General features: G+C 51.2%; 4 protein-coding genes and 1 non-coding gene across 5 annotated transcripts; 2 read left to right on the plus strand and 3 right to left on the minus strand.

The window, feature by feature from the left end:
- Positions 1 to 10,429: 10,429 nt before the first annotated feature.
- On the plus strand, positions 10,430 to 11,669 carry LOC128267425 (elongation of very long chain fatty acids protein 7-like). The gene is made up of 4 exons (XM_053004258.1): positions 10,430 to 10,487; positions 10,562 to 10,752; positions 10,841 to 11,221; positions 11,291 to 11,669. Exons 1-4 carry the CDS (start codon positions 10,430 to 10,432, stop codon positions 11,603 to 11,605), a joined length of 945 nt encoding a protein of 314 aa, XP_052860218.1. The 3' UTR covers positions 11,606 to 11,669.
- Positions 11,670 to 14,205: 2,536 nt separating this feature from the next.
- On the minus strand, positions 14,206 to 15,854 carry LOC128279139 (uncharacterized). The gene is made up of 3 exons (XM_053017859.1): positions 15,810 to 15,854; positions 14,476 to 15,726; positions 14,206 to 14,412 (listed from the first exon to the last, which is right to left on the minus strand). Exons 1-3 carry the CDS (start codon positions 15,852 to 15,854, stop codon positions 14,206 to 14,208), a joined length of 1,503 nt encoding a protein of 500 aa, XP_052873819.1.
- Positions 15,855 to 17,460: 1,606 nt separating this feature from the next.
- On the plus strand, positions 17,461 to 17,533 carry Trnat-ugu (transfer RNA threonine (anticodon UGU)). The gene has a single exon. It is a non-coding gene; the product is annotated as a tRNA-Thr (tRNA).
- Positions 17,534 to 17,662: 129 nt separating this feature from the next.
- Positions 17,663 to 19,315, minus strand: LOC128267374 (uncharacterized protein CG1161). The gene is made up of 4 exons (XM_053004195.1): positions 19,156 to 19,315; positions 18,841 to 19,077; positions 18,618 to 18,743; positions 17,663 to 18,014 (listed from the first exon to the last, which is right to left on the minus strand). Exons 1-4 carry the CDS (start codon positions 19,216 to 19,218, stop codon positions 17,862 to 17,864), a joined length of 579 nt encoding a protein of 192 aa, XP_052860155.1. The 5' UTR covers positions 19,219 to 19,315; the 3' UTR covers positions 17,663 to 17,861.
- Positions 19,316 to 20,404: 1,089 nt separating this feature from the next.
- LOC128267624 (alpha-tocopherol transfer protein-like) lies at positions 20,405 to 22,846 on the minus strand. The gene is made up of 2 exons (XM_053004508.1): positions 22,097 to 22,846; positions 20,405 to 21,062 (listed from the first exon to the last, which is right to left on the minus strand). Exons 1-2 carry the CDS (start codon positions 22,811 to 22,813, stop codon positions 20,790 to 20,792), a joined length of 990 nt encoding a protein of 329 aa, XP_052860468.1. The 5' UTR covers positions 22,814 to 22,846; the 3' UTR covers positions 20,405 to 20,789.
- Positions 22,847 to 23,897: the final 1,051 nt, after the last annotated feature.

Raw genomic sequence — 23,897 nt, forward strand, 5'->3', positions numbered from 1 at the left:
GGCAGAACAAAGGATACGACTCCAGCTGGATGGGTCGTTCGAGAAATTAGAACAACCTCATGGTTTAAATTAGTGAATGAAAAATTAGTTTCATAATTGCACTAGCTCTTGATGCATCTAGGCATCGGGAAACATTGAGTGACGGTAGCGTCATCCAACATTTTTATGATTCGTTTCTTTCTGCCCTTTATTGGAGAACTGCTGAGAATGAGGTGGGAATGAGAAAGTTACGCAAATTGCCGCTCTCACTATGGGTGAGCATACGAATCTCACCATACAGTTGTGGCTCTTATTGAATTCAATTTATTTGATGATTTGTTTAGTTACTAAAATTGATTTCCGTTTAACAATTGGAATATTCAAACATTGTTTGAACAGGTCTAATATTGAATAAGTCCGCATGGTCAAATACCGAAGTTTTTATAATTTCAACTCAATCATTCTACACAATTCGTAACGCCAACAAAACCCGTGCCGGGGATGTCAGAACCGTTTCGAACTCACTGCCCAATAAATGAGCAAACGATGCACGTTGCCAGTAAACACCATCACTTTCCGGTCAATTATCGATTGCATTTTCCGACACTCCCCAGCCAAAGCCGACGCATCGGCTGTCGAAGATACGGATTAGAGAGATAACGATCGCTGCACGGGCGGGCGCGCGCGCGAGAAAGAGAGAGAGGATAAACCTCGGCAAGGATATCACAGGATCGAAGGACCGCCATCCGGTGTGATGGTGCAGAGCGGCCAGATTAGTCCAGCCTCGTAAATAACACCAGCAACAACAGCATCTGTTACCACCTTTTGTGCAAACTACCAGGGCTCAAGGGCTATCGTACCGCGCGTGACGTGGCGGTGGCGGTATGTGCGCCAGAACCCCCAGAATGTTCGACGGGGGGGGTGGAAGAGTGCAACGGTGCATGCGCGTCCTGTGAGTGGCCACCCCGTTTTGGGGCGGTGTGCCAACTGTTTGGGCCGAAAACCGTTCGGCACCGAAATGCATAAATTTCGGCTCCATTTATTATAAAATGCGGACAGCGGGCCCCTGTGCGAAGGAAACCGAGAAAGGATCGTTACACGCATATCCGGACCGGGCTGGGAACATCAAGGTACAGTGTCCACTTTCCACGCCGGACAAAGGATACGCCGCGTGGTCACAAGTGTATCGATGCCAACGCTATGGCTCCCGCCAACGACATCTCCTTGCCGGGACACTCACTGCAGTCTGGTGGTTTCCATTTCTTTCTCTCTCTCTCTCTCTCGCACCTTCCCTCTCATATGCGAACAAGCTTTGGCATAATTCGAACGAGAATCCAAACGTTGGCCTAACGCTCAACGGTAAGAAGGAGCTACTCTCGTGTGGTCTCCGTGCCAGAGCTGGAGGTAGCCAAACATGCAGCTCACCTCTCCCCTTAGCGCTGCGCTTGTAATGGCCTGGCCGCAGAAGGCCCGACTCAGGGACCAATCCACCGACATGTTCACATTCCAATAAATTGATACAACCGCTTCCACCGGGTCCGGGACGGGCGGGATCTGATAGATTGATCAGGTCGGAAACCGTATGCCCACCTTAGCAGGACAGTCGTTTACTTAAGCAATCGGCCAAGAGTCTTCCAGCAAGTCGGGCCCAATTGCCAGCGGAAGCCACAGGACTTTGAAATTTCTACTTCCTGAAGTTTGTTGGCTTAACAATGTTTCACGAACTACACTTAAACTTTACGGTTTCAGAAGTAAGAACTCTACCATACACCAGACTACGGTACCATGAAATGTAGATGCAACAATGTCAGGAAAGCAATCCGGCCGTAGCTGAATTCTTGGAACATGAAGAGGGTGTTTAATTCCTGCACTAAACGCAGCTCTATGATCTCTATGAAACGGCATAATGAACAAAACATTTAATTATCCTTATAGCCGGGAAGCACTTTATCCGAACGGGCAGTCGCTCTTGGAGTAAGAATCAATTTATAGATTTTTTTTTCTTCACTTTAATGCAAAATGTACTCTCTCTAGCTCTCTCTCTCGCTCCAAAGTCTGGAAGCTCGTGGAGTATCCGAGTCTTCATCCAATTTTCGCCATCTCGCATGTTCGCCTCAGCATCGAAAGCTTGGTGCGTCACGGTCACGCTTGAGGAGAAGTGTCTGTAGAACCCATTTTCTCCGCTTCCGACGAGCGGCGTTCGGCCACTCGAGCCAACCACACTCCGAAGGCTCGCCAGGCTCGAGTGACAGGGGCTCAGGCTCGCTGGCTGGTAGCCCTCCACTAGCCCACTGGTGGCTCTCCTGAAACCCCTTATTTTCATCTGATCTTTTTGTTAGACACCAGAAAGAGAAAATAGGACCCTTCGATAGGAGGCGAAACACTAAGTTCTCGCCGCCGGAGAAATTCTGGAGGAGAAAATTGCCCCTTTCCGAAAGACGCACCGGGGGTGACCGACGGCTACGGATCAGCTGACGACCACAAAACAAGAACACAACAACCCCAAACAATGACACCATGACACCGATCAGCAAAACGGAAAGTATATTAGCACTTTGCTCCCGATTAAAAGTGGTTTTCGCTAAACGTCATCAGTTAGTATAAACTGCTCGAAAGTGCTCGAATTATGGTATTTTGCTAAACATCAGTTTACCGCTCTCAAAAAGCTTGCATTGGGATATGGAACCTCTTCTCCAAGTTAAAAAACTATCTAAAGTGTACTCTGACACACTTTAAAATGGTCATTTCGTTTTTCGGTTCGAGCAAACCACGGGACAATCTGGCTTAAGCCGGTGGCTACAAAAAGGTGAACTACAGTCAACAATATTTATTGTACCAATTGCCGTGCCTGTGCCTATGTGTGTGTGTGTTTGATACTCTTCGAGATGAATTAATGATAATTGATTCGATCGCCAATCGGGCGCTTTACATAAACACACTCGCACGCACCCGAAACCCAGCGGCAGTGGCTGGTGCGAATGTGGACGATGCCGCTCCGCGCGGCTGGCCGGAAGCAAGGGTGGCTCAAGGGTGTCAGGTACAAGGAACTGCAGTCCCGGCTCCCGTCCGATGCGCTCCCACAGCGCCCGTCACAGTGACAATGGCAGATAGCAGTAGTAGCAGCAACGAACAATGCTACCGACGAACATGATCTGCATTCCATCCATAATCCTCGGCTCGGCCCTCTCTGGTTCTTCCACGCCGTTTGGCTATCTCTCACTCTGTCTGTCTCTCTCTCTCTCTCTGTATCCTCCCACTCCCACTACCGATTTCGTTCTCCCGCCGTGACCGCAAAAGGATGCTGCAGGGCAACCAACCGCCACCGGAGCCCAGGACGAGATTCCGCATGTTAACGAAACGGACTCGAGCTCGAGAGTCGTGCAATGATTTCACTGAATCCTGTGTCCGCCACCTCCACCGGAGAAGGGACACCGCTCTCGAGCTCTCTCGCTCGCTCTCGCTGGGACCACTTACAGCCACAGCCACGGCCAGCCAGACCGTACATAGAGACAGAGAGACACCCGACCGACATACCGACCGGGGCCACCAATACCAGCACGGGTTTTTTGCCACCCTCCTGCCTTGGATCGCGCTGGGAAATGGAACTTTTCCCATCGAGCACCGGAGCGCCCTCTGGCGTCATCAGCCACCCGCCGACCTCGCGCCAACCCCACCGCAGGCTCGGTGGAGGTTTATTTACAGACTCACCTCACCGCACCGGATTCCCCACTAAACCCCCGCTGCCCGACCGGCGCTGGGTTCGGGGAGCGAGAACTCTCGGCTCAACCACCTGTGTACTAAATTCCAGCCAGCGACGTTCGCAGGATACGTACCAGAAGGACCAGAGTGAGCGAGAGAGCGCGATCCCCAAAATCCCTGGCCCGAGAATCGCTACGGTGCCTCCGTCGGTGGCATACATTTGTAATATTTTCACATCCCCTGTCTGCCTCCACTCCGAGCCACCCACCGTCCCCTGGAACCGTCCTTAAAGCCTCGCCCACAACTGTGAAGGACCTCCACCCGAGCCCGCCCGCTGACCCACGCTAAGCACTTCAACCGTTCGACACATCGGGAATATCCGGTTAGTGAGCAGACCTTCGCACACACACACACACAGAGAGGGCCGGGATTGCACCCACCCGTTGATTACGCGGGGATTGGGGTCGGATGTTGGGTGACAGTGGCCGGGCCGGACGGGCGGGCCTGGCGGTCGCACAGGAATCGACCAAATCGATTTACAAAATGTGTAGGGCCAATGTATTCTGCATCCTCCTTCACGGCCAGCCTCGTCCCGGACCCCGTCCACGATCGGACCGAGGGCGGATGACCTACAAAAAAAGGGCGAACCGAACCAGCAACATAAATACGCCCGATTTTCCAAACACCCACCCACCGTGTCCGTGGGTGGGTGGGTGTTTTGCGGGACCTTGCGGGCGATTCCACCCGGTCCCGCGAGATAGGAGCTGCTGAATTTTGCACTCGGACGGATGGACCGGGTGAACGGGGGGTGTGAGGCGTGTGCGGAGACGGGATGGGGAGTGCTATCACCGGGGGAAACACTTCATTTGGGAAAAAGTTTCGGCAGACAGTGTATGGCGGATGGCAGGCCACGGCATATTTGGTCTTTAAAATGTCGTACAAGGATCTTCGTAAGGTCCCCATCATTTTTTGTCTTGATGGTGGAACTGACATGGAGTTATTGAACTTCTATTCCAGAGATAGCCCACAGAGTATTTTTCTTAGCGGCGCGCTATCTGAACAATATTATGTTTCCCGCATATTTTAATAACAATATTTCATTGAAAACTTGATTTTCATTTGGTTTTATTAAAGAACTTTTTTGAAATTACAAAATGGATAATCCTATACAAGCGGAACATTTAAATCATTGAATGTAAATAAAATCAATTGCCGTAAATTCAGTTGCACCGCTACCATCGGTCGAATACTGTAAAAAGGTCGATTGATCCCAAGGTTGGCTTTATGTATGACATTCAAACATCGCCAGCCTCACCGGCATCCCCACCAGGACCCTCAGGCCGACCTTCACGACGCCCCCGTAGAACTCGTGGTTGAACTCTCTCTCTCTCTGGCCGTCGAAGAACCGTAAAAAAGAGGAAGACCGCAAAACGAGAACGCTCATACCTTTCCCTTGGCCTGAGCTCCGGGATGCAGCAGGATTGCAGCCGTACGTAGGGCCGACCTGCTTGATGAAGGACCTGTCCACCGTGCGGCGCCTTGTGTGTGTGTGTGTGTCTGGATCAGCCATTCGGGCAATTGGGGCATCGCACAACTGCTGCCAAAGTACACTCCACAGTCAATACATAGTATTGACAGGCCCAAGACCGGCGCAAACGAAGTGCATCGTACACCAGCGCCGAGCACGGCCGACCCGTACCGTACGTGTACGACAAATTGCTGGAGGGTCTGCGAATCGGTAATCGAAGTAGATGGTAACCGAACGGTCCTTCGAAAATCTGCGCCACCCGAAACGGCCGAGGCGAGGCTGGCCAACTGGAACGAGAGCGAAAGCCTCCAGACGGTGTGACTGACCGGCCAGGCAGCAAAATCGTTGACACCAGTGAAAAGCCGTCCAAACCGAACCGTAAGGGAACCGGTCGGGCTGGTTCGGAACATTGAATAAACAAATCCAGCCTCCGTTTGACGCAGAACTCGCAGGACGCGTCCCAGCACTGTAAGCAACGTAACGTAGCGTTGCCAGAATGCTCCGTACTGCGATTGGCCCCGGCGTTGATTAGCTTTTCCTGGCCGAAGACCGGACAAGGATGCGTTTGGCGAAAATGGTTTACGAAACGATTGGCCAGTTTGGAGGGTTTGCGAAACACATTTTGCGGCCGTTCCGGGGGCCTCCAAACTGCAACGTCACCGGCGACGCGTAGATCACATCGATCAGAGAAGCAATATGGAGAAGTAATTTGTCGAACCGTTCGTTGGCTCGTCCCGGCGTTGCTGTTTGCGTCATTTAGTGATGAGTTGCAACGGTGGTTACAGTTGTTTTACCAACGGAAACGGAAAGTAAAACTATTACCCCGGACTAACATTGGAGAATGTACATTTCGCTTCGATACGATGTACGATTCTAGTTCCAAAAAGTTAACTATTTTAGCGTAAGAAAGGTTTCCAATGGAGCTTATTATGGTCTAAAAAGCTAGGGTGTTTCTTTTAATGTTTTTCGGTGATTTTACTTCAATTTTATTCCACAGCAAAATTCACAACTTCCTCTTGATTACATTAGAAACAGCTTCGGGCGGTAACAAACCAGGAAGCTGTTTGATGCCCATCTCGTTTCGCTTCTCATCATCACTCGATTCGATTCTTCACTTTCAACACAACAAAAACCTATCGGCTAATTGAATGAATCTTAAGCCGTCGATGGAACGCTCTCTGCAAGAGTTTTGCCGTCTTTGAGCGTTGAGCACTCGTTGGAGATGCGTCAGAAGGAGGGCAGCAATCGATACCACCAAGTTCATACCAAGTTCTGTTTCCGCCCGGACCACCACCGCTCGCTGGGACAAAGGACAATCTTTCGTTCGGCTACGCCGTACGCGTCTTGCGATATCCCGCCAATCGCGAAGCGGGAAAGAAGATGTCGACGACACCGAACGGAGCCAGTAAATACAATTATCTTACTTCAATAACCATCGTCCCGCGCCGTCCAGCGCCAACCTTGGCAAACGTCAGCAGTAGCCACACAGACGTCGAGACGAGACGTCCAGACAAGTTATGGACTAGCCAGCCAGAGGGTGAGGGTACGGCAACCATGAGCTAGACTCCAGACGGCTAGAGGTTGGGCAAAACCCGCTCAACGAGGAGTTGAGATTAAAACTTCATCGGAGTCATCGAAAGAAGATCCGAAAAAGAACGGACATTTTATCAATCACGAACTGAGCTGGTTGAACCTTCCGACGACATTCAGCGGGGTGACCTCTGTCGCAGCTTCAAAGACCAAAAATGGTGGCCATATCTGCTCTGCTCCATATCGCCGCGAAACGATAACGATATCCCACGCCGATCCACAGACGGTGATAGTGAGCCGCAAGTGGCGAGCACTGTCGCCACTCACGCGAATTTGAGACACGGTATCCACGAACTTACGAACTTTCACTTTCACTCCAGTGATCCCGTTGCCCGAGGACAGCGCGGGGTATTGTCATGGGTTTTCGCTGGTATCGCTCGATGGCCGCCCGGGTTGGCGATATAGGGAACCTTTCAGAAGTATCGTGGCGGTTGGCGCCAGTCGGAAGATGAAGAAAATACGATTGATCTGCAGCGTCGCTAACCGCTAACCAGCATTATATTTGTTGCTTTCGAAAAACATATTGTCAAGTTCTAAATTAACAAAGAAAACATGATAAATACATTGGAGTAAATATTAAAGTAAACGGTGCCGTGCACACCGAGCGCAGCCTGTGTACTCGATTCTCGCTGCAGATAACCTTCCCGCAATCGATGCTGATATTCATAATAACATTGCTAATTTATGGCCGCCACCAATGTTCACGCCGAGTCCAGGTTCGAGCTCTTGCCCACTGAGTTGTCTGTGGTAAATTGTTTTGATCGCTCGCAAACTTGAACGGCAAGGAATTGGAATACGTAGAAAGAAAGTGAAACAACAAGGCAAGACAACGATGAGTAAGAGAAGCAAGGATTAATGCTCCAATGGGTGCTACGCGCCCGCCATTCCCTTGCGGTAACGACATCCACGTGAAGGGCATCCGAAGTGGCACGACCAATATGCTGCTGCGTAGTGCCCCAGAACACTGAACTGAGCCGAGAGGAACAAAGCATCATGATCTAATTTTAAGGTTTGGGAATTTAATCCCTTTAACCATGTTGAAAATAATCGTAAAGAAGTATTTGAAGCATTATTTGAGAAAAAAATATCAACCAAAGAGGAAAATAAGTACCAAATAATTTACATTTCATCCCGGTAATTGATAATATTGAATGCAGCTGGAATCGGAAACCTCAGGAACGTCCTTTTTCGTTACTGGGCTATACGTCACCATACGGCCTGCTTCCAAGCACTCAACCAATCATGCGAACAATGAGTACAACAATACATTGTAGCCAAGACGTTAGCTGCGCCTTCGGTCCTGCTCAGCGTTATTCGCCTTGGCCTCGGCAGTAATGCCATTACATGCCACCATCAGTTGAGACCGATGGCCGAAGGGCAAAGTTCGGCACAAAATAAACACCCCCGAAGGTCGCGGGCCGTCGGTGACATCGCAACACGGTGACGAGTTGGTCCGCCGTACGAACAGAGGAGGACAACCTGCAGCAGCAGCAACCACTCCATCAAACGAACCACAAACGCATCAACTACTGCCGGCCGGGTGGGGTCCGGGTGCTCCTCGTGGACAGTACACCGTTTGCGATCCCCGTGGACTCCATTGGGTCCACCCTGTACAAGGATGGGCGTCGTTGACGGAAAATTCATTTTCACCCAGCCGAGTGCGCTCCTAGTTAGCTCTGCACGCTCTTCTTCGCACCGGGAAAACTTCATCGTTCCAAGCGCCGGCGAACACCGGTTCCAGGCCGGCCGACAGGAAGTTCCCACTGCAGTTTTCCCTACCAAATGCCAAAAAGGTGGCCTCGCCTCGCCCCATCCAGGCACCGCTCCCGTTGACGGTTCGTGGTGGGAGACTTTTCCTTGCCAGCCCTTCGGGCAACGTTCTGCCGGCGCTACATAGTGTGGTGGCCCAAAGTTCCGTAAAACTATTGCTGCCATTGTCGAGATTTTGGGGGGGAGGAATAAAAGGTAAAAAACGTGGTGCATGAACGGAGTTCGTAGTTGTAGGGTTACATAATGTGAGCATTTACATAGAACGGGGCATCGGGTACGGTAAAACCGGGCGGCGGGAACTAGCCTCTGAAGCCAGCCAGTAGTTAGTCAAAAAAGAGTGGTAATTAAAACAAGACCTCTGCCCAGACTCTCTGCTGTGTGTCTCAGCATCGGAAAAGCTTGAAACGTGGTATTCAAGCGTGCTAACATTCGAAACAATCTTTAAACCAATTCTTATGCATCGTGCAGTGTCCAACATAATCCCCAGCAGACCGGGTCCTCTTAAACAACCAACCATCACAGCGCATACTGCATTAAAATGCATCCGATTTATTAGCTACACAGCGGTGCAAACCCGGACACCCCGGCGGTCGTCGGCTGTTGCGGTTAGCCGAATGGTGAAATTTACCGTCCGAATGGCGGTGTGGCCCACCGCGCGGCACAATTCAAGGAACGGTCTGCTCCTCCTGTTTCGATTAGTTTCGATGACAACAAAGTTGGAGGCAATCCAGGGAGTGTGATCCTGGCGATTCGGATCATCGACTCGTGGGCTCGTATAAAATCTCGCACCCGACATCGGGACATTGCTATAAATTATCGTTACAACATATTGACACGATTACCGCAACATCATTTGAGCCATTTTTCATTTACCTCACCTCCGAGACCTCACCAGGCCGAGCCGAGTTTGCGTCCTTCCATTTCGTTTTGGAGCGGCTACTCGAGCAACACAGTTGGGCACACTGACTTTAAACAACACCCCTTTCGAGCTTCGGCCATTAGCCGTTACCGTATCGGGAAGACTGTGGATTGCCATTATACCTGGCACAGATACTTCAACCGATAGTGTACAGGGGGTCTGTTCAAGTCACCCTGCACGATACCTGTCGCGGGCTGTCACGCAACAATGTTGCCCACAAATCGTCCATTATTCCACCGGAACTTGTTGTGTTATGACCCAGTAAGAAGTCCGAGGGCCCAAAGTCCACCGGTCGACGAACTCTCGGTCGAGGCGATCCACCACCCAACATCTAGTCACGGTGCGCCCCAGAGCCGGCTCAACCTGGTGCGTAGTGCGTCCGCTCGAAGGTCACGCACCGCGAGAAGCCCTTTAGCGGTTGCAGTCGCGTGCGTAGTACATTGCAAAATGCGACTTCAAACAATAACGCGACTCCCGCGAGAGGGTGAAGGGGTGCGCGAGTGCGCGGATGGCGGTGGCGGTCGGCGGCGGCGGACTGTCGCCGTCGCCGTCCATGGCAATGAGGAAACCACACACGGTTCCTGGGCAATTTGAAATGGAAAATTATACACAAAGTCGACAATCGGAATCGGACCGTCTGCCGGCGTTCCCAACACACTCTCTCTCTGTCTCTCTTCTAACTGAACCCGGCCGCTGCCGTGTTGGCCATGGGAACCGTCTAACCGTCCACTGTGTGTGTGCGTCTGAGCAGGTTTCCAAGGGAATTAACCGAATACAGCACACTAACCCCGATGAGCTCGATGCGCCGCACGCGCCCACCGGCGGGCTCAGTAATGTTCTAAGTTCTAACTAGTCCAGACCGCTCCCTGGTGGCGTGTCCGGCTCTCCGAAACACATCGATCGCGGTTCACGTCGATCCAACTTAAGTTTTGACGACAGGCAACATGCTCGTGCTGCGGTACCTGGCGTCATTCTATCACTACGTCAACTACGAAGTCAGCGGTCAGTCAGTCAGTCGGCCAGGGCCCCCATTGTCCCTGTGCTTCACTTCTCCACGCGTGGTCTCTACTTCACAGATCCCCGGGTCAATGGCTGGTTCCTGATGGGCACTCCGTGGCCCGGTGCCACCATACTCGGGCTCTACCTGATGTTCGTCCTCAAGTGGGGACCGAAGTGGATGGAGAACAAGAAACCGTTCCGCATCGACCGCATCATCAAGTACTACAACCTGGCCCAGGTCGTCATCTGTACGTTCCTCTTCGTCGAGGTAGGTTCCGGTCCCAAACGCGCGAGCGGCGCGAGCCCGAGCATGCTGACGTGGTCTTCCGTTATCTACCGCCGGTTCACGTCCGCAGGGTTTCCGACTGGGCTATCTGCGTGGCTACAGCTTCCTGTGTCAGCCCGTGGACTACTCACCGACGGAGGTGCCGACCATGATAGCGCGCCGCTGTTACTACTACTTCCTGGTGAAGGTGCTCGATCTGCTCGACACGATTTTCTTCGTGCTGCGGAAGAAACAGAACCAGGTAAGCTTCCTCCACGTGTACCACCACACCGGCATGGTGATGCTGATATGGAGCGGAGTGAAGTGGTTCCCCGGCGGCCACGGCGTGTTCATGGGCTTCATCAACAGCTTCGTGCACGTGGTCATGTACTTCTACTATTTCCTCACCTCCGTCAGCCCGAAGTACAAGGGTAATCTCTGGTGGAAGAAGTACATCACCCAGCTCCAGATCGTAAGTACCGACCGCGCACCTTCAAGCGCCAATCGACGGGTCTAACACGCACTCTCTTCCGGTTTCCAGATCCAGTTCGGCATGATCTTTCTGCAGTGGTTCGTGCTGCTGTTCCAACCGAACTGCACCTTTCCGAAGTGGCCACTGTTCGTCATTCTGCCGCAGAACCTGTTCATGTTTTGTCTCTTCCTCGACTTCTACTACCAAGCGTACATGAAGAAGAGGCCGGCATCGAAGCCACGAGCGGCGAAGGCCACCGAGAGCGGCACCCAAAATGGCGTTCAACCGCCGGAGTCCTGTGGCAGGCCGCTCGAGAAGGCCACCACCGACAGTGGCAGTGGCCAGTGCATAGAGCGCGGCAAAACGAAAGTGGTCACCTCCTAAGGGACCCTGTAGTTGTGTTATTTTTCTGTGAAAATTAGTCAATAAACTTTTGCGAACAAATCCACCAGCGCGCGTGTCTGAAGGCCACCATTTCTGTTGCCCACCAGTGTTGAGTTGCACTTTTGGAGGCTAAGTACCGGCCGATCGGGCCGACTGTTTCATCACACAAGAAACGTCACCCAAAGGTCGCGCCCTGCATAGGGGCTACGGTAAAATATGCACCGCCGTCGACAGTCGAGAAACGGTAAGGTAATTTGAATTTCGATTAACGCGAGCTGCGTAGCGGGGCTCTAACTTATGCGTTCGGATGCGGCCGACCCGAAGCCTTAGGGATCCCTTTAAGAAATACGTATCATCGTGCGTCGCTACCGAACCGAAGCGGCGAAGGCAGCGCACCGCTTTGCGCCACCTTGCAAACTGCAACTTGCTGCATGTGCTCATGAGAAAATAATTTCACAACATGAATAATTTATACTATGCTCGCGCAAATCCTGCGGTAATACTGGAATGTTGCCGTAACCCTCCCGCTTTGGTACTTACCTGGGCAAATGTTGCTCAAACGTTACGGCTTCGTAGCGGAACTGTGCGTAGTCAGCGTCTGACGTGGATAGGACCTTTTGCATTCCTTTTTTCAGCACCATACCCTTTTCTTGGGCTATTAAGCATTCGTTTATTTCATTTCCATGAGAAAGTGTACTTTTTTGTACCTTGAATTCACCACAACTAGAAAAATTATATCAAAGAACTGGCAGTCATTAATCCGATCGGCTGGTCGAACAATTTTCAGATATCTCCGAGAGTACCTTCACAGCATTTTAAATATTTCTCTTGAAGTTGATTGGTGACCGGATGAATCTCGTGCAAAATAGTTCTTATAGTATTAAAAAATAAGTTCTTATAGTATTCGCGAAACATACTCGTGTGTGCACACGTTCAACATTCCCTTTTCGGGTGCCCAACTTCGCAACAAATAGAGTGCCCCGAGAAAACAACAAACCCCAAATCCCCGGCTCCATTTTGCGGCCAATTTCGGTCAACTCATTTCCCTTAGGAGCACAGGTGGCAAACATGGCACATTATCGGGTTCGTTCGGACCGTTATGGAGTGCCTGGCCACCGTAGGGATTCGCGCCAGATTCGCGCCAACCACATTTTCTGATGGCGCCAACACCGCAAGCTGCCGTTCAGAGCGTTGTTCGATTCCCCGAATCTTGGCCCCGGCGGCTGGAGGAATGCATTACATGGCGTACGCTACTCCGAAACCAAGCAGAAGGGTCAGTTGTCCACCTACAAAATACCACGGCGAGTGCACCGGGAAGCAAAAACAGAAATGGCACTTCCTTTGCCTGGCCGAGCGAAGGTCTCCGTTCAGCGTCATCAACCTCATCATCGTCGTCGTTATAGCTCAAACACAGCCGCTCAGACATCATCCATCTCACCGGCAGATGCAGTAAATGGGTTGCCGGCCCTGGTCTATGGCCACGCTGCAGAAGACTACGCTATCGGCACTTCGTACGTAACGCGTAGAAGTCGTCACACGCACGGACGCAATGTTGGACGTCGGGACGGCCGAGGCGTCCCGTGCGCCATGCAGTTATAAGCCCGAGGCGGGATGTGACCAGGGCACAAGCATAAGGACATTGTTCCGTCCAACGGTTGCGGAGTTATCCACGGCTAGGATGTGCCATGGTTGGCACACTGGCTTGCACCACCAGGGTGGATGCTTTATTTATCGTGCTCCGACCGTAGCCGCGTCGCCTGCTCCGTTGATGCTGCCTCCGAGCCCGAACCGCAACGAGGAAATAGACTTCCCATTTTCTCGGCCTGCTTCGAGCATTCCGATACACCGGGATGGTGGTAGGTTCCGCAAGGAAGACAACGGTACCGAGAGAGAGTGACAGAGAGAGCCGGAGATGGAAGTCACATAAGAGAAGCTGATGCTCGGTCTGGTCCTCGTAAGACCGTACTGAGATCCCAGCCGGAAAAGTTATGATCAACGGATGCGCCCGTAGTAAACTGAAAAGTGTAGCCCGTGACAGATAGAGGGAGAGAGGGGGAGAGTGAGAGAGAGAGCGAGAAAGCACGAAAGACAGAGCGCTAGCGTGGGGAAGCAAAATGTGGCCCCAAAGTTTCAAACTGCCGTGAGACCGTGGAAGCTTTTGTGGAAGTGTATCATCGGCACCGGCACGGCAAACTGTGGGCCGGGAGGACCTGAGGACCCGAGCGCCACGTTGCCAGTGGTTCAATATGGGTGATTTTACATTCCGTAATACATAGTGCGGTATTCGCGTGAGGACGTTGAAACCTCAACCCGAACCACTTCCGCTGACGACGACGGCTCGACACCGGTCTCGACACCGGCCGTCCGCTGGCGGAGTAATCCAACTCCAGGGCCCGTTCGGATCACTCCACAAACGGTCTGGCGCGGGAGCTAATGCAATTCTTGAGTCCAATGTAATAACCCAATTTTATATCGGAGACCATTCGGGAGACCATTTAGGAGCAACATTTCGTGTGAATAAAGTACAACCGCAGTTCCGTCTTGCCCATCTGTATTTCTGTTACTAAACTCGTAACCTAGTCAAGTCTTACCGGCGTACGTTAATAGCTCGCATTCGGTCCATCTATGGCACAGCTGTTTATCGGCGGTACTAGCTGCTGGAGGGTGAACTGTACCTCCTGGGTGCGGGTCGCCCAACACACGGACAGTCGCTGCTCGCTGGCGTCCAGTTCGATAGCGGCCAACGCGGTGAAGCTGGCCAACCGAGGCGTGAAGGCGTTGTAAATGTTGGCAAAGTACTGGGCAAGCTGTTGTCGAAGGATTAAGACCGTTAGAGTAGAGCCAATTGAATGGGCCAATGCCGCGGTTACCTCTTGAATACACCCCGGAACGCGTGAGGCAGCCGACGCCGGGAGAAACAGGCAGGTAGCTACGAATGGTTCCACAATCTCCAAGTTGAACGCCAGGAGGTCGATCTCGAGCAGAAGCGCCTGCTTAAGCTTGGCCAACCGTTCTACCTCGCGGTCGTAGCACTCGCCGGCACCGTTGGACACGAGCAGTGTGTTATACAGGACGCCCGAGTACTTCCAGAAGCAGTAACGCGAGTACCTCCAGTTCGCAATCAGCACATCGACGAGGACGGTGAGCGGATCACTTTCGGGCGGAGTTACATCGGTCGTGTTGATCGGCAGCAACGTGGAGAGGTATTGGATCTTCGCGTCATAGGCGGAGTTAAATGACGCTACCGTCGCCGCCAGCGTAGTCTGCACCAGAGTGGCCAGCTGGCCGATGGGAACCTGTAAAGACGGATCGGGGTACGCCGTAGCCGTTGCCAGTGCGTTAGTCAGCGACGGAGTAAAACTGGCCACCAGTGCGTTCATAGCGCTGGACACGTCCGTTGCGTACGAGGACACCTGCTGGTAAAAGTCCGCACCCGATTCGGCTATTTCCTGCGCCACACGCTCACTGTCCGCGGCGAGACCATACACGTAGTCATCCGCTTGTTGGATGTCCTCGAGCGACGAGGTGATCGTGTATGTCAGGACCGGAATGCGGTACGCAAGCGCAGAAAGGGTTTGGCTCAACGTAGTCACCAGATTCACAGAGATGTACTGTTGCACGAGCTGGGCCGATACAGGGCCACCGCCGGCCGCATTGTAGGCCGCCTGGACGGCCACCTGTAGCTGATCGAACGTATTGCCCATCACTATGAGCTGCGCCATGATGTGGAAAAAGTCGTCCTGCAACTGATCACTGACGTACTGTTGGAGCAACGCCGTTAGGCTTGTCTCCTGTTGCGACAGGGCACCGTTGATATAGCTTACGAACGCCAACCGTGCATAACTGACTAGTTCGAAAACCTGCCCAATATCACCGCTGTCGTCGTTGACGGCCGTCGATATGGCGTCCATCAGTACCGGACCCAAGTTGTTCACCTGATGGCCGATTGCCCGCAGAATGACGGCCGCTTCCTTCAGCTTAGTAACGTCGGAGCGCAGATCCGGCAAAATGTAGTCATCGACGGTCAGAAAGTGCTGCTGCGCCAGTATCGCTTGTCGGGTGATCCGATTTGTCCCGGGCACCGAACCCTCGAGACCAAAGTCCGGTCTAGAGTGTGCAACCTAAGTACACCATCGGAATCGTTAGACAACGCCGGCTTCCGGCTACCACACGCTCTAGTATCCTGTAATCAACGTCCACTGACCTGCACTACCCAGCACAGGGCTGCCAACACGACCGCTGCGTACATGGTGTCGAAATCCACACCAAATTCGTGTCTACTCCGTGAAACTACTGCAACCTAGGCGATGCTAATTGTTTTGAATCCCTAGCATCGGTCGGGTACTTTCCGACCGTCGAATCAGTGCCATATTCCTCGCCAACGTATGCGCCACCGCTGGCAATCAAAACCGTGGCCCAGTTGAACAAACATTCTCTTCGACAGGCGGAAGAAGAAGGTCCCCGCTCTAGCCTCTCCAGCGCGAATTCTTTGCACAACTGCGTGTTGCTGGCGCTTTTTTCTGCGCCAATTGAAACAAGCTTTAAACCGTTGAAACGGAAAACAAACCACGATCTGTCTTCAACCTGCGCGAACCAATTGACACACTAAATAGCGCCAATGTCGTGGAAGAATTTAAGGCGTAAGGGATTGGCAAAAAAATTATACCCAAATGAATTTGACTACCCTCCCGCTCTCTATGTATTGCACTAAAACTATTTCATCAGAATAAATATTCCAATTAGAAGCCATTAGTGGTGCAGTTTCATCTGGGGTAAATTTCTAATTACTTTAATGCAACTTGGACATTTCTGAAGCGGGAGTTCCCGGACATTTTGCGCTGATTTAAAGCAAAAGCTCGTCGTGTAATCCCCACCAACCGTGGAACTCGCTACAACTCTTCAGAGTTCCGTATCTCAATGACGCCCGCGTGCGATATCGTGTCTCTCAGGCCCCGCACTTCTCGAACTAGGTTGCGTATCCGGCAAGGTGCTACCTTTTTATCGCTAGTGGGCATGCGACCCGGGTAAGTGCGATCGCCAAACCTGTGCTCAGCACGCGCTCGCGGTTCGCCATTTCACTCACGCCCAAGCCGTGCGCAACACGCGGCCACGCGAGCTGCACCCGATTGTCCCCGAATGTGGCACGCACTCACACTCTCCTTCGGGGTCTCCGGAACGCGGATTCTGTGGTCTGTAGGCGATGGATGGGCTCAGAGTTCGTCGTTTGCAGCAGAGTGATGCTGTGATTTGGTGCACTCAGGCCACCGGTACTATGGGTAACGAGGCTATACTGTCGGGGAAAAAGCGCTCTCCGTGGCACGGCGTGTCAACGAGTTCTTCTCTCCTGTTGTATCCTTTCTCAACGGAGTCCTTGTTTGTGATGGTTCAAAGATCAGCGAGTCCTAAATAGTCGGGCGGTTGTTTTCGCTCAGTCGTGGGTTCGAGCCTCACGTTGGGCGCTAATCATATTTTGTACTTTTTGACAACGTGCTTAACATTTTAACCGAATGCTTTTATGTATTCTATGTAAAAGTGCTGTAAAAGCCGAGTAATTACGAATACTCATGAAAAACATAAATTAAAATATTTACTAATTGCAAAATTATCAGTAAATATGACTGGCTATATTATTTATCAATCGATTAATAAATCTGTTGCCGAATAGTTGGCTAAATATAGTTTGTTATAGTTAATAAAATATAGTTATTCGATTAGTTTTCGTATCATTTCTTCACATGCAAGTAGAAGACACCCTGCAAATAAACTCCGTGAGAATGGCATAAAAAACACACTCTCCGCTGTAACTTCGAGCTGCCGCTGGCTTCTATTGCCTCGTGAATGCTCCTTACTCAATGGCCTCTTTAGCTCAGTTGGCAGAGCGCTGGTCTTGTAAACCAGCGGTCGTGAGTTCGATTCTCACAGGAGGCAGGATGATGTATTTTTTTTTCTGCCTTATCACATGTGTTTTTTTTTCCTATACTGTTTTATCATAACAAGAACAATACTTTCTTCGTTTACAGCTTCTTTGTTTCTTAAAAAAGCGAGTCGATCTTGGGACACGATTTTATCTCAGATTCGGTGCTAATTTATTACACTACACTCAAAAACAATAAGTTAAGCGTATTTCCATTATCGACATTTGGTGTGGAATTCTTTTAACAGTCCCAAATTGTCAAAATAATTGGAAAGCTTAGGATTAAGCACCCGGACCCAATGCTGCTTTTCATCAGATCGTTTTCGTTGGCGTCAACCAGATTCAGTTTAGCATTGTGTGGCGATCGTAGATGTTGCGGCGCTGCTCTTTCACCTGACGCTTCCACTTGTCCTGTTGGTGGCCGACGCGATTCAGCACGTTGCTGTCCCGAACATGCATATCCTGGCCATTGCCCACCGTAACGGCCGTGTCGTCCTGCAAGCAAGCACACACAGGGAAAAAGAAGAGATTTTAAACGCGGTACTTTCCCAGGAATCCATAGCTTCCATCACCACCAACTACGAGCAAACTGATTTCCAAGCCGTCACAAAACATGCCAAGGGTTAGGAATAGGTTGCGAAATGATGATGAAGTAAGTGCCGAGGTGCATGGGGTGGACAAACAATAATGAGATAAAGCTTAACGAAAGATTCAGAGTAACTCTGGCTTGTTTTATTCCGCATTCCGGAAAGGTGCACTAGATGGCCGCTCCGAGAGGTCCCTGCATTTCAGTCTTTGACGGGTTAAATGAGGAAGTATTTTGTCGAAAGTAGTCGAAAGGAGAACATAAAACGGGGAACACATGAAGGATTAGTCACTCAGCAACCGCACACGCTCTCCGCGATCGTCATGAGCGACGGAGATGATCTCGACATCACTACTATCACTGTCGCCGGATCGGGCCGGAAGACGGGTTGCCGTCTCCTGCACGAAACTTCGACTATACTTATTTCTATACGCATGGCGAAAGTGATGCCCCGGTCCGGGCCCATTAATACTACTGCTGCAAGAGCTAATACTGTCAGTAACGGAATTTACGTCTTCATTGGTGTGCTCCTGGTAGTTGGCTTTAACACGCTTGTTCAGCAGCGGATCGAGACACATCAGGAAGAGCATGTAGATAACGAGCAGCGATATAATCCATATCACAATAATCACGACCACCTGTAAACAGAACAAAGTGCGAAAGGGGCACGTCAATCGACCGTTAAGCAGTGTCCGAAAAGTTCCGGAATACTCGTCTCCAGACGGTGAATCATACCTTTATGATGGTTGTGTTACGATTCTCATACTTGCAGTCGCACCTCGGGCAGATTTCCTGCCCCTTGCCCTTTATCTTGCCCGCTATCCGCGGCAGGATGACACCGTCGCAATTGCATTTGTTCGGTGGCACGTTGTCAATGATCAGCATCCGGTCCGTCCCCTGTCCACCTCCCTCATCCACAGTTTTAATGCTCGGGCAAATACACTTGCAGCGTTTATCCTCGTACGATTGGGCCTAGAAAACCGACCAAGTGACGTTGCGGGCGCCATTGTTTACATTACGCCCATGCATTGTTATCGCCTAGATTCTTACCTGTGCCGTCGTGAAGCAAATGAAAACCACTAACGCAATACTGCACCACAACTTACGAGCCATTGTGCAATGCTTTCAACGTGCCCGAGGCAGGGAACAGTCGCAATTTTAATCGACGACGTAAATCTTTGTAAATCTTTTCGTCTGCGTCGGAATGGCTTTGAAGTCGGGTGAAAGGAACATGTCATCTCACGCTCTCATTGACAGCCACAGCTCACGACAGTGAGCAACTTCTCACGTTTTTGGGCATGGTACGAAATTGTACTAAAACCTTCTCTTGTTGTTTTTGAAATTTGCTGGTTGATGTTGATTCGGCAATAATTCAGGAAGTTCTCTTTTTTCATTATGTTGTGACTCTTTCACTGGTTTGGGAGGTCTATTTTATCTATAGGTCGAAAATTATCGCAACAAACTGTAAATAAGCGGCGCTCGAACAGATTTTAGTACAACGGTTTCTCACATACTCGATCGTTTCAACACAGTCACGGCCAAAATAATGCGACTCGGAAAAGACTTTTGGAGAGCGACCGTTGATACATAGAGAAAAAAATCAATTTTTCTCGACATTTTATGTCGAGTGAAAATCATAATACCACCGCTGATAGAGCAGTCGGTGACGCTCTTCGCTGTCAGCGCAGCTGGCCTGGGTTCGAATCCCGGGATCGGTTGTCACTCAACCGGCCATGGTTTCGATTCCCGATACCGGCGTGACAGGGGAGTTGGCGCGGGGCTAACAATCCCGCCCGTAAAAATTAAAAAAAAATGTTACAGAGAGCATCAGAGGTTAACATTGTCTCTGGTGCAGGCCAAGACTGCTCAGCGGTTGTAGCGCCAAAAGAAGAAGAAAATCATAATAAATCTATTTACATATCAAAATTAGGAGAAACTACACCGCTAGTTACTCCGTCCCGTGTCCACCCGCGACGTTGTCCTCTTTGACGGCAATCAATTTCCTTCAAACCCATCCCAATGACTTTCATTTATCATAGAAATCTCCGTCCAGCCGGCTGGGTGGCCACTGCAGCATGGCTGGACTTTGGACAATCTATAGCCGCCAGTCGCTGCTAGTGCTAGTCCGCCTCGGGATACATGTCTCGGCCTCTGAACAATTTTACATTGCGGGTTGTGTTGTAACAAACGGTGTGGCGACAATATCCAAAATCCCAGACGGCTCACATTTGATGGGTTGAATCGCGATAAAAATTGGACACTGTAAAAACATGACGGAGCTGCTTTTCGTTAAGTTCGATTTATTATGAGTGTGATGAAAACAATATTTGCTTACTGTGGTGCTCTGTACTACTATTTGTGCTCCTAACACTAATGACGAAACAGCGTAAAACCATTTAAGGAAAAACGTAACATGTCGTAAACTTACAACCTAAAAGAGTGTAGCACCGGGACCCAGCCCGTGTTGATTGGAAACCTCGACCACTATCGAAAGCAAAGGAAACCAGAAAGCCAAGCATGCCAGGACCCCTCTCCTGTTGGTCACACACTCAGTATTTGTGACACGTTGTGGAACAAGTATAGAAACCTCTCGGCACGCGCGCACATTCCTGGGGTCGCTGGTGACTACACCCTAGATTAACACAGTACAAACGTGATCCGTGACACAGTGTGCCCCGGCACGATCAATCGATATCCAGCTTGCGGAAGCTGCCCACCATCCCCGCATCGATGCCGCCCGGGGCACATCCGGTGGGCAGGTTTTTGTTCCACACCGACGAAAACTTTGCCACATCGATCTCCATCTGGTCCATCGTCTTCAGCTCTTCGCGGCTATCCATGGTCCGTTTGCTGTAAACGTGCGTCAACGATTTCGGTTCGACGTCCTCGTTAGTGTACTCGGCCGGAAGAATGGCCGCCGGAAGGTGCTTCACCACTTCGTTGATAGTTTTGTGGAACTGGAACGGAAAACAATCGAATGAGCTTAGACAAAATGAAAGTGTGTGCCGGATCGTCATTGGATTAATTAGAAACAGGTTTCTGCAGCCCAACTTATAAGTTCATTGCCTCATGTAGCTAAGCCTTTCGCCAAGGTGCGAAACTAACGAGTGATACGGACTTGCTGGTTTTGGCAAGAGAGTGTTAAACATTGTATTTCTAAGCGGTACGGTTCATTGTTTGATCTTGGAAATTTAATGATTGATTTATCAACTTCGCAGCCCGCAACGATTCGAATCTCTGCCGCGCATCGGCCAATAAAATGATGCTCCTTTCAAGTCTGCGCGGAGTCAATGTGAGCGAGTAACCGGGTGAAATTTCACCATCCGTTTTCAACAACCGGACGGTGCGGATCGTATCAGATTGAATACGTTGTGAATGTGAAATTTCCCGATCACCGCTCATTTGCATTTTATTCGATCCGCGAAAGATGGGCCCGGTGGGGTGGCGTTTGCGGAGATTGAGAAATATGCGCGAAACGAAATTCATTTTCTGCCCGTTTGTCTCGATATCCTTTCCACGATCCGGTTTTCTGTGCATCTCTAACGGGAACGTGCCCTTGACCATTTGTCTACGGTGGCGGTGGGTAGAATGTCGCAAAAATGCTAACAGATGTTAATCCTCCACGATTGTCTCGAGAAGTCTTCGAAAGGGGCACACTTGTGAGTCACCTTCTACACGCAATGAAAGCGCCCGAAAACGGTTGGTCTACTACCGCAGGGCTAGAATTCATAATTAGTACCACCGAGAGTCACAATTTGCCGTCGAGAGTCACAAGGCACTGCGTCAACACAATCTATTGCGCAACGAAGCAACGGTGGCGCCCGCGTGTTGTGCCGCGTGAAGACCTTGAAACTTTGTCGAAATTTCTTCTCACACTCAGACAGCTTCCAGCCACACGGGTCAACAGCACCGTGAGCGGGGTACACCCACGATCCGGTTGAGGAATTCGGTGTCGGTGAAAGGGAAACGTTAGCTCGCGTCGATTACTTACAAAGAACCGGTGCTTCAGCTTGGGGCTAACGTAGGCGAACAGCAGATCGACGATCGAGGCAGCAACCTTCGGAAGCCGGATAACGTGGATCTCCCGGCACCGGATCGGGAGCAGTTGGTTTATGTACGGCCCGATGTGGCGCATTTCGCTAAGTCGGAACAGCGTAAAGTGCGCCATAGACGCCTCGTAGCAGTCGACCACCAGCACAACGCCGGCCACCTGGACAAGCTCGTCGCACGACAGGATCTCCATGTTCATGTGCAGGAAACGGATCAGATCGACCAGATCGTACCGATCGACGCGAAAATTGCGCGATTTGATCAGGATCACGATCTGGCCCTTGGAGTCGAAACCCAACACGTGGAACACTTCGTCGTCGTTGAGCTGCATCATCCTCTGGTCGTAGGGGTCGAGTCCCTGGAACCAGTGTGGGAACGACTGGCGAAGGGCCAGGTAGCGCTCGAGCATTTCGCACGCCTTCGGGATCGAGAACTTGCGCTGGCGCAGGAAGCGCAACAGAAACACAGCATCCGTGCGGCACCGCCGGATGTACGGGTGTTTCGCGATCCACTGGCGCATCTGGTCGAGTGCCTGTTTACGGATCAGGTCATCCTCCCGCAGCTGCTCGGCCGCTAGTTTGCGATAATGGTCCGGCAGCGTGCACCGGTACTCGTCGAACTTGGCCGGACACTTCTCGACACCGTACGTCACTGTCATTTTGTTGCTGCCGCCGTCGCCGTGGTTTCGCGATCACCACCAAACACCAACTGACGGCTGGGTGCGCCGCCGAAGACCTGCGAAAGCTTCGCGGCCGGCCCGGCCGCCACATTTTGCGGACCGCCGTGTGGCCACTGCCTGGTCTTTCCCTTTCCAGTTCCTACGCCGACACAGTTACGAATTTCGTGTCACTTTCTCTCTCTCTCTCTCTCTCTCGCTCTGCGGGCTGTCTATTAGCGTTGGTCAGACACCAAACGAGTTTCGGGCTCTGCGGGCCCGGTGGTGACGTTCGTGACGGCCCCTGACCCGATGTCGGATACCCAGAAAGAGGTGGTGTTATATTTTACAAAAATTAGTATCGGACCTCTGGAATGGTCGCAAGGCTGAGCGAAAGAAAGCTGTGGCTGCGTCGTCATTTTGGAATGCGCATGCGACCGGCCCTAACCTTGATCCCAAATGGGCTCGATCTTCGATGCCGGCCACGCCAGACGCTAATGGGTGTCCCCGGTGGTAATGATAAGTCGTTGTTTCAGTGTCTATACTTGACCTTTGCGCTGACTCGAAGTGGGAGCACGTTCTGAGGGGGATCCCGGGGATTGCCACCACTCAAGGACCCTGACACCTGAGTGCCTGTTTTACGTTGGCATGACAAGGTGTATTTTAAAGTCAAGTAAACAGATTAACTCTGCCATGTCGGACGGCCCAAACAAACATAGTCGTTGTCCTGAGCGGATTGATGCACGGTTCCGACAAAAGGTTGACCAACCGCCGAGTAAAACGAGATGGTAAGTAAGTGAAGGACAGCGAAAGACACACCCCGAGAATAGGTCATGGTCACGCGCAGATCCTCCGCCGGTCGATCGGCGCGCCATCCGGTTCGGCTCTTCGCGCGACTCATCAGCATAACCGCACTCGGCCAGACTGAAACGCCTGCGCTGGGATCTCTTCGCAGTGGGCTTTCTGGACACTGTCGAAATGGTAGATTAAGCGCTTAAACGTTCAGACTGGATAGCCGGTAAATGATCGATCGTAGCCGGAGCGTTGCATAACGGTGCACAGGGTTGCGATGCGAATCAATTAAAAC

Source organism: Anopheles cruzii, chromosome 2, assembly GCF_943734635.1.
Source record: "Anopheles cruzii chromosome 2, idAnoCruzAS_RS32_06, whole genome shotgun sequence".
Taxonomy (NCBI): domain Eukaryota; kingdom Metazoa; phylum Arthropoda; class Insecta; order Diptera; family Culicidae; genus Anopheles; species Anopheles cruzii.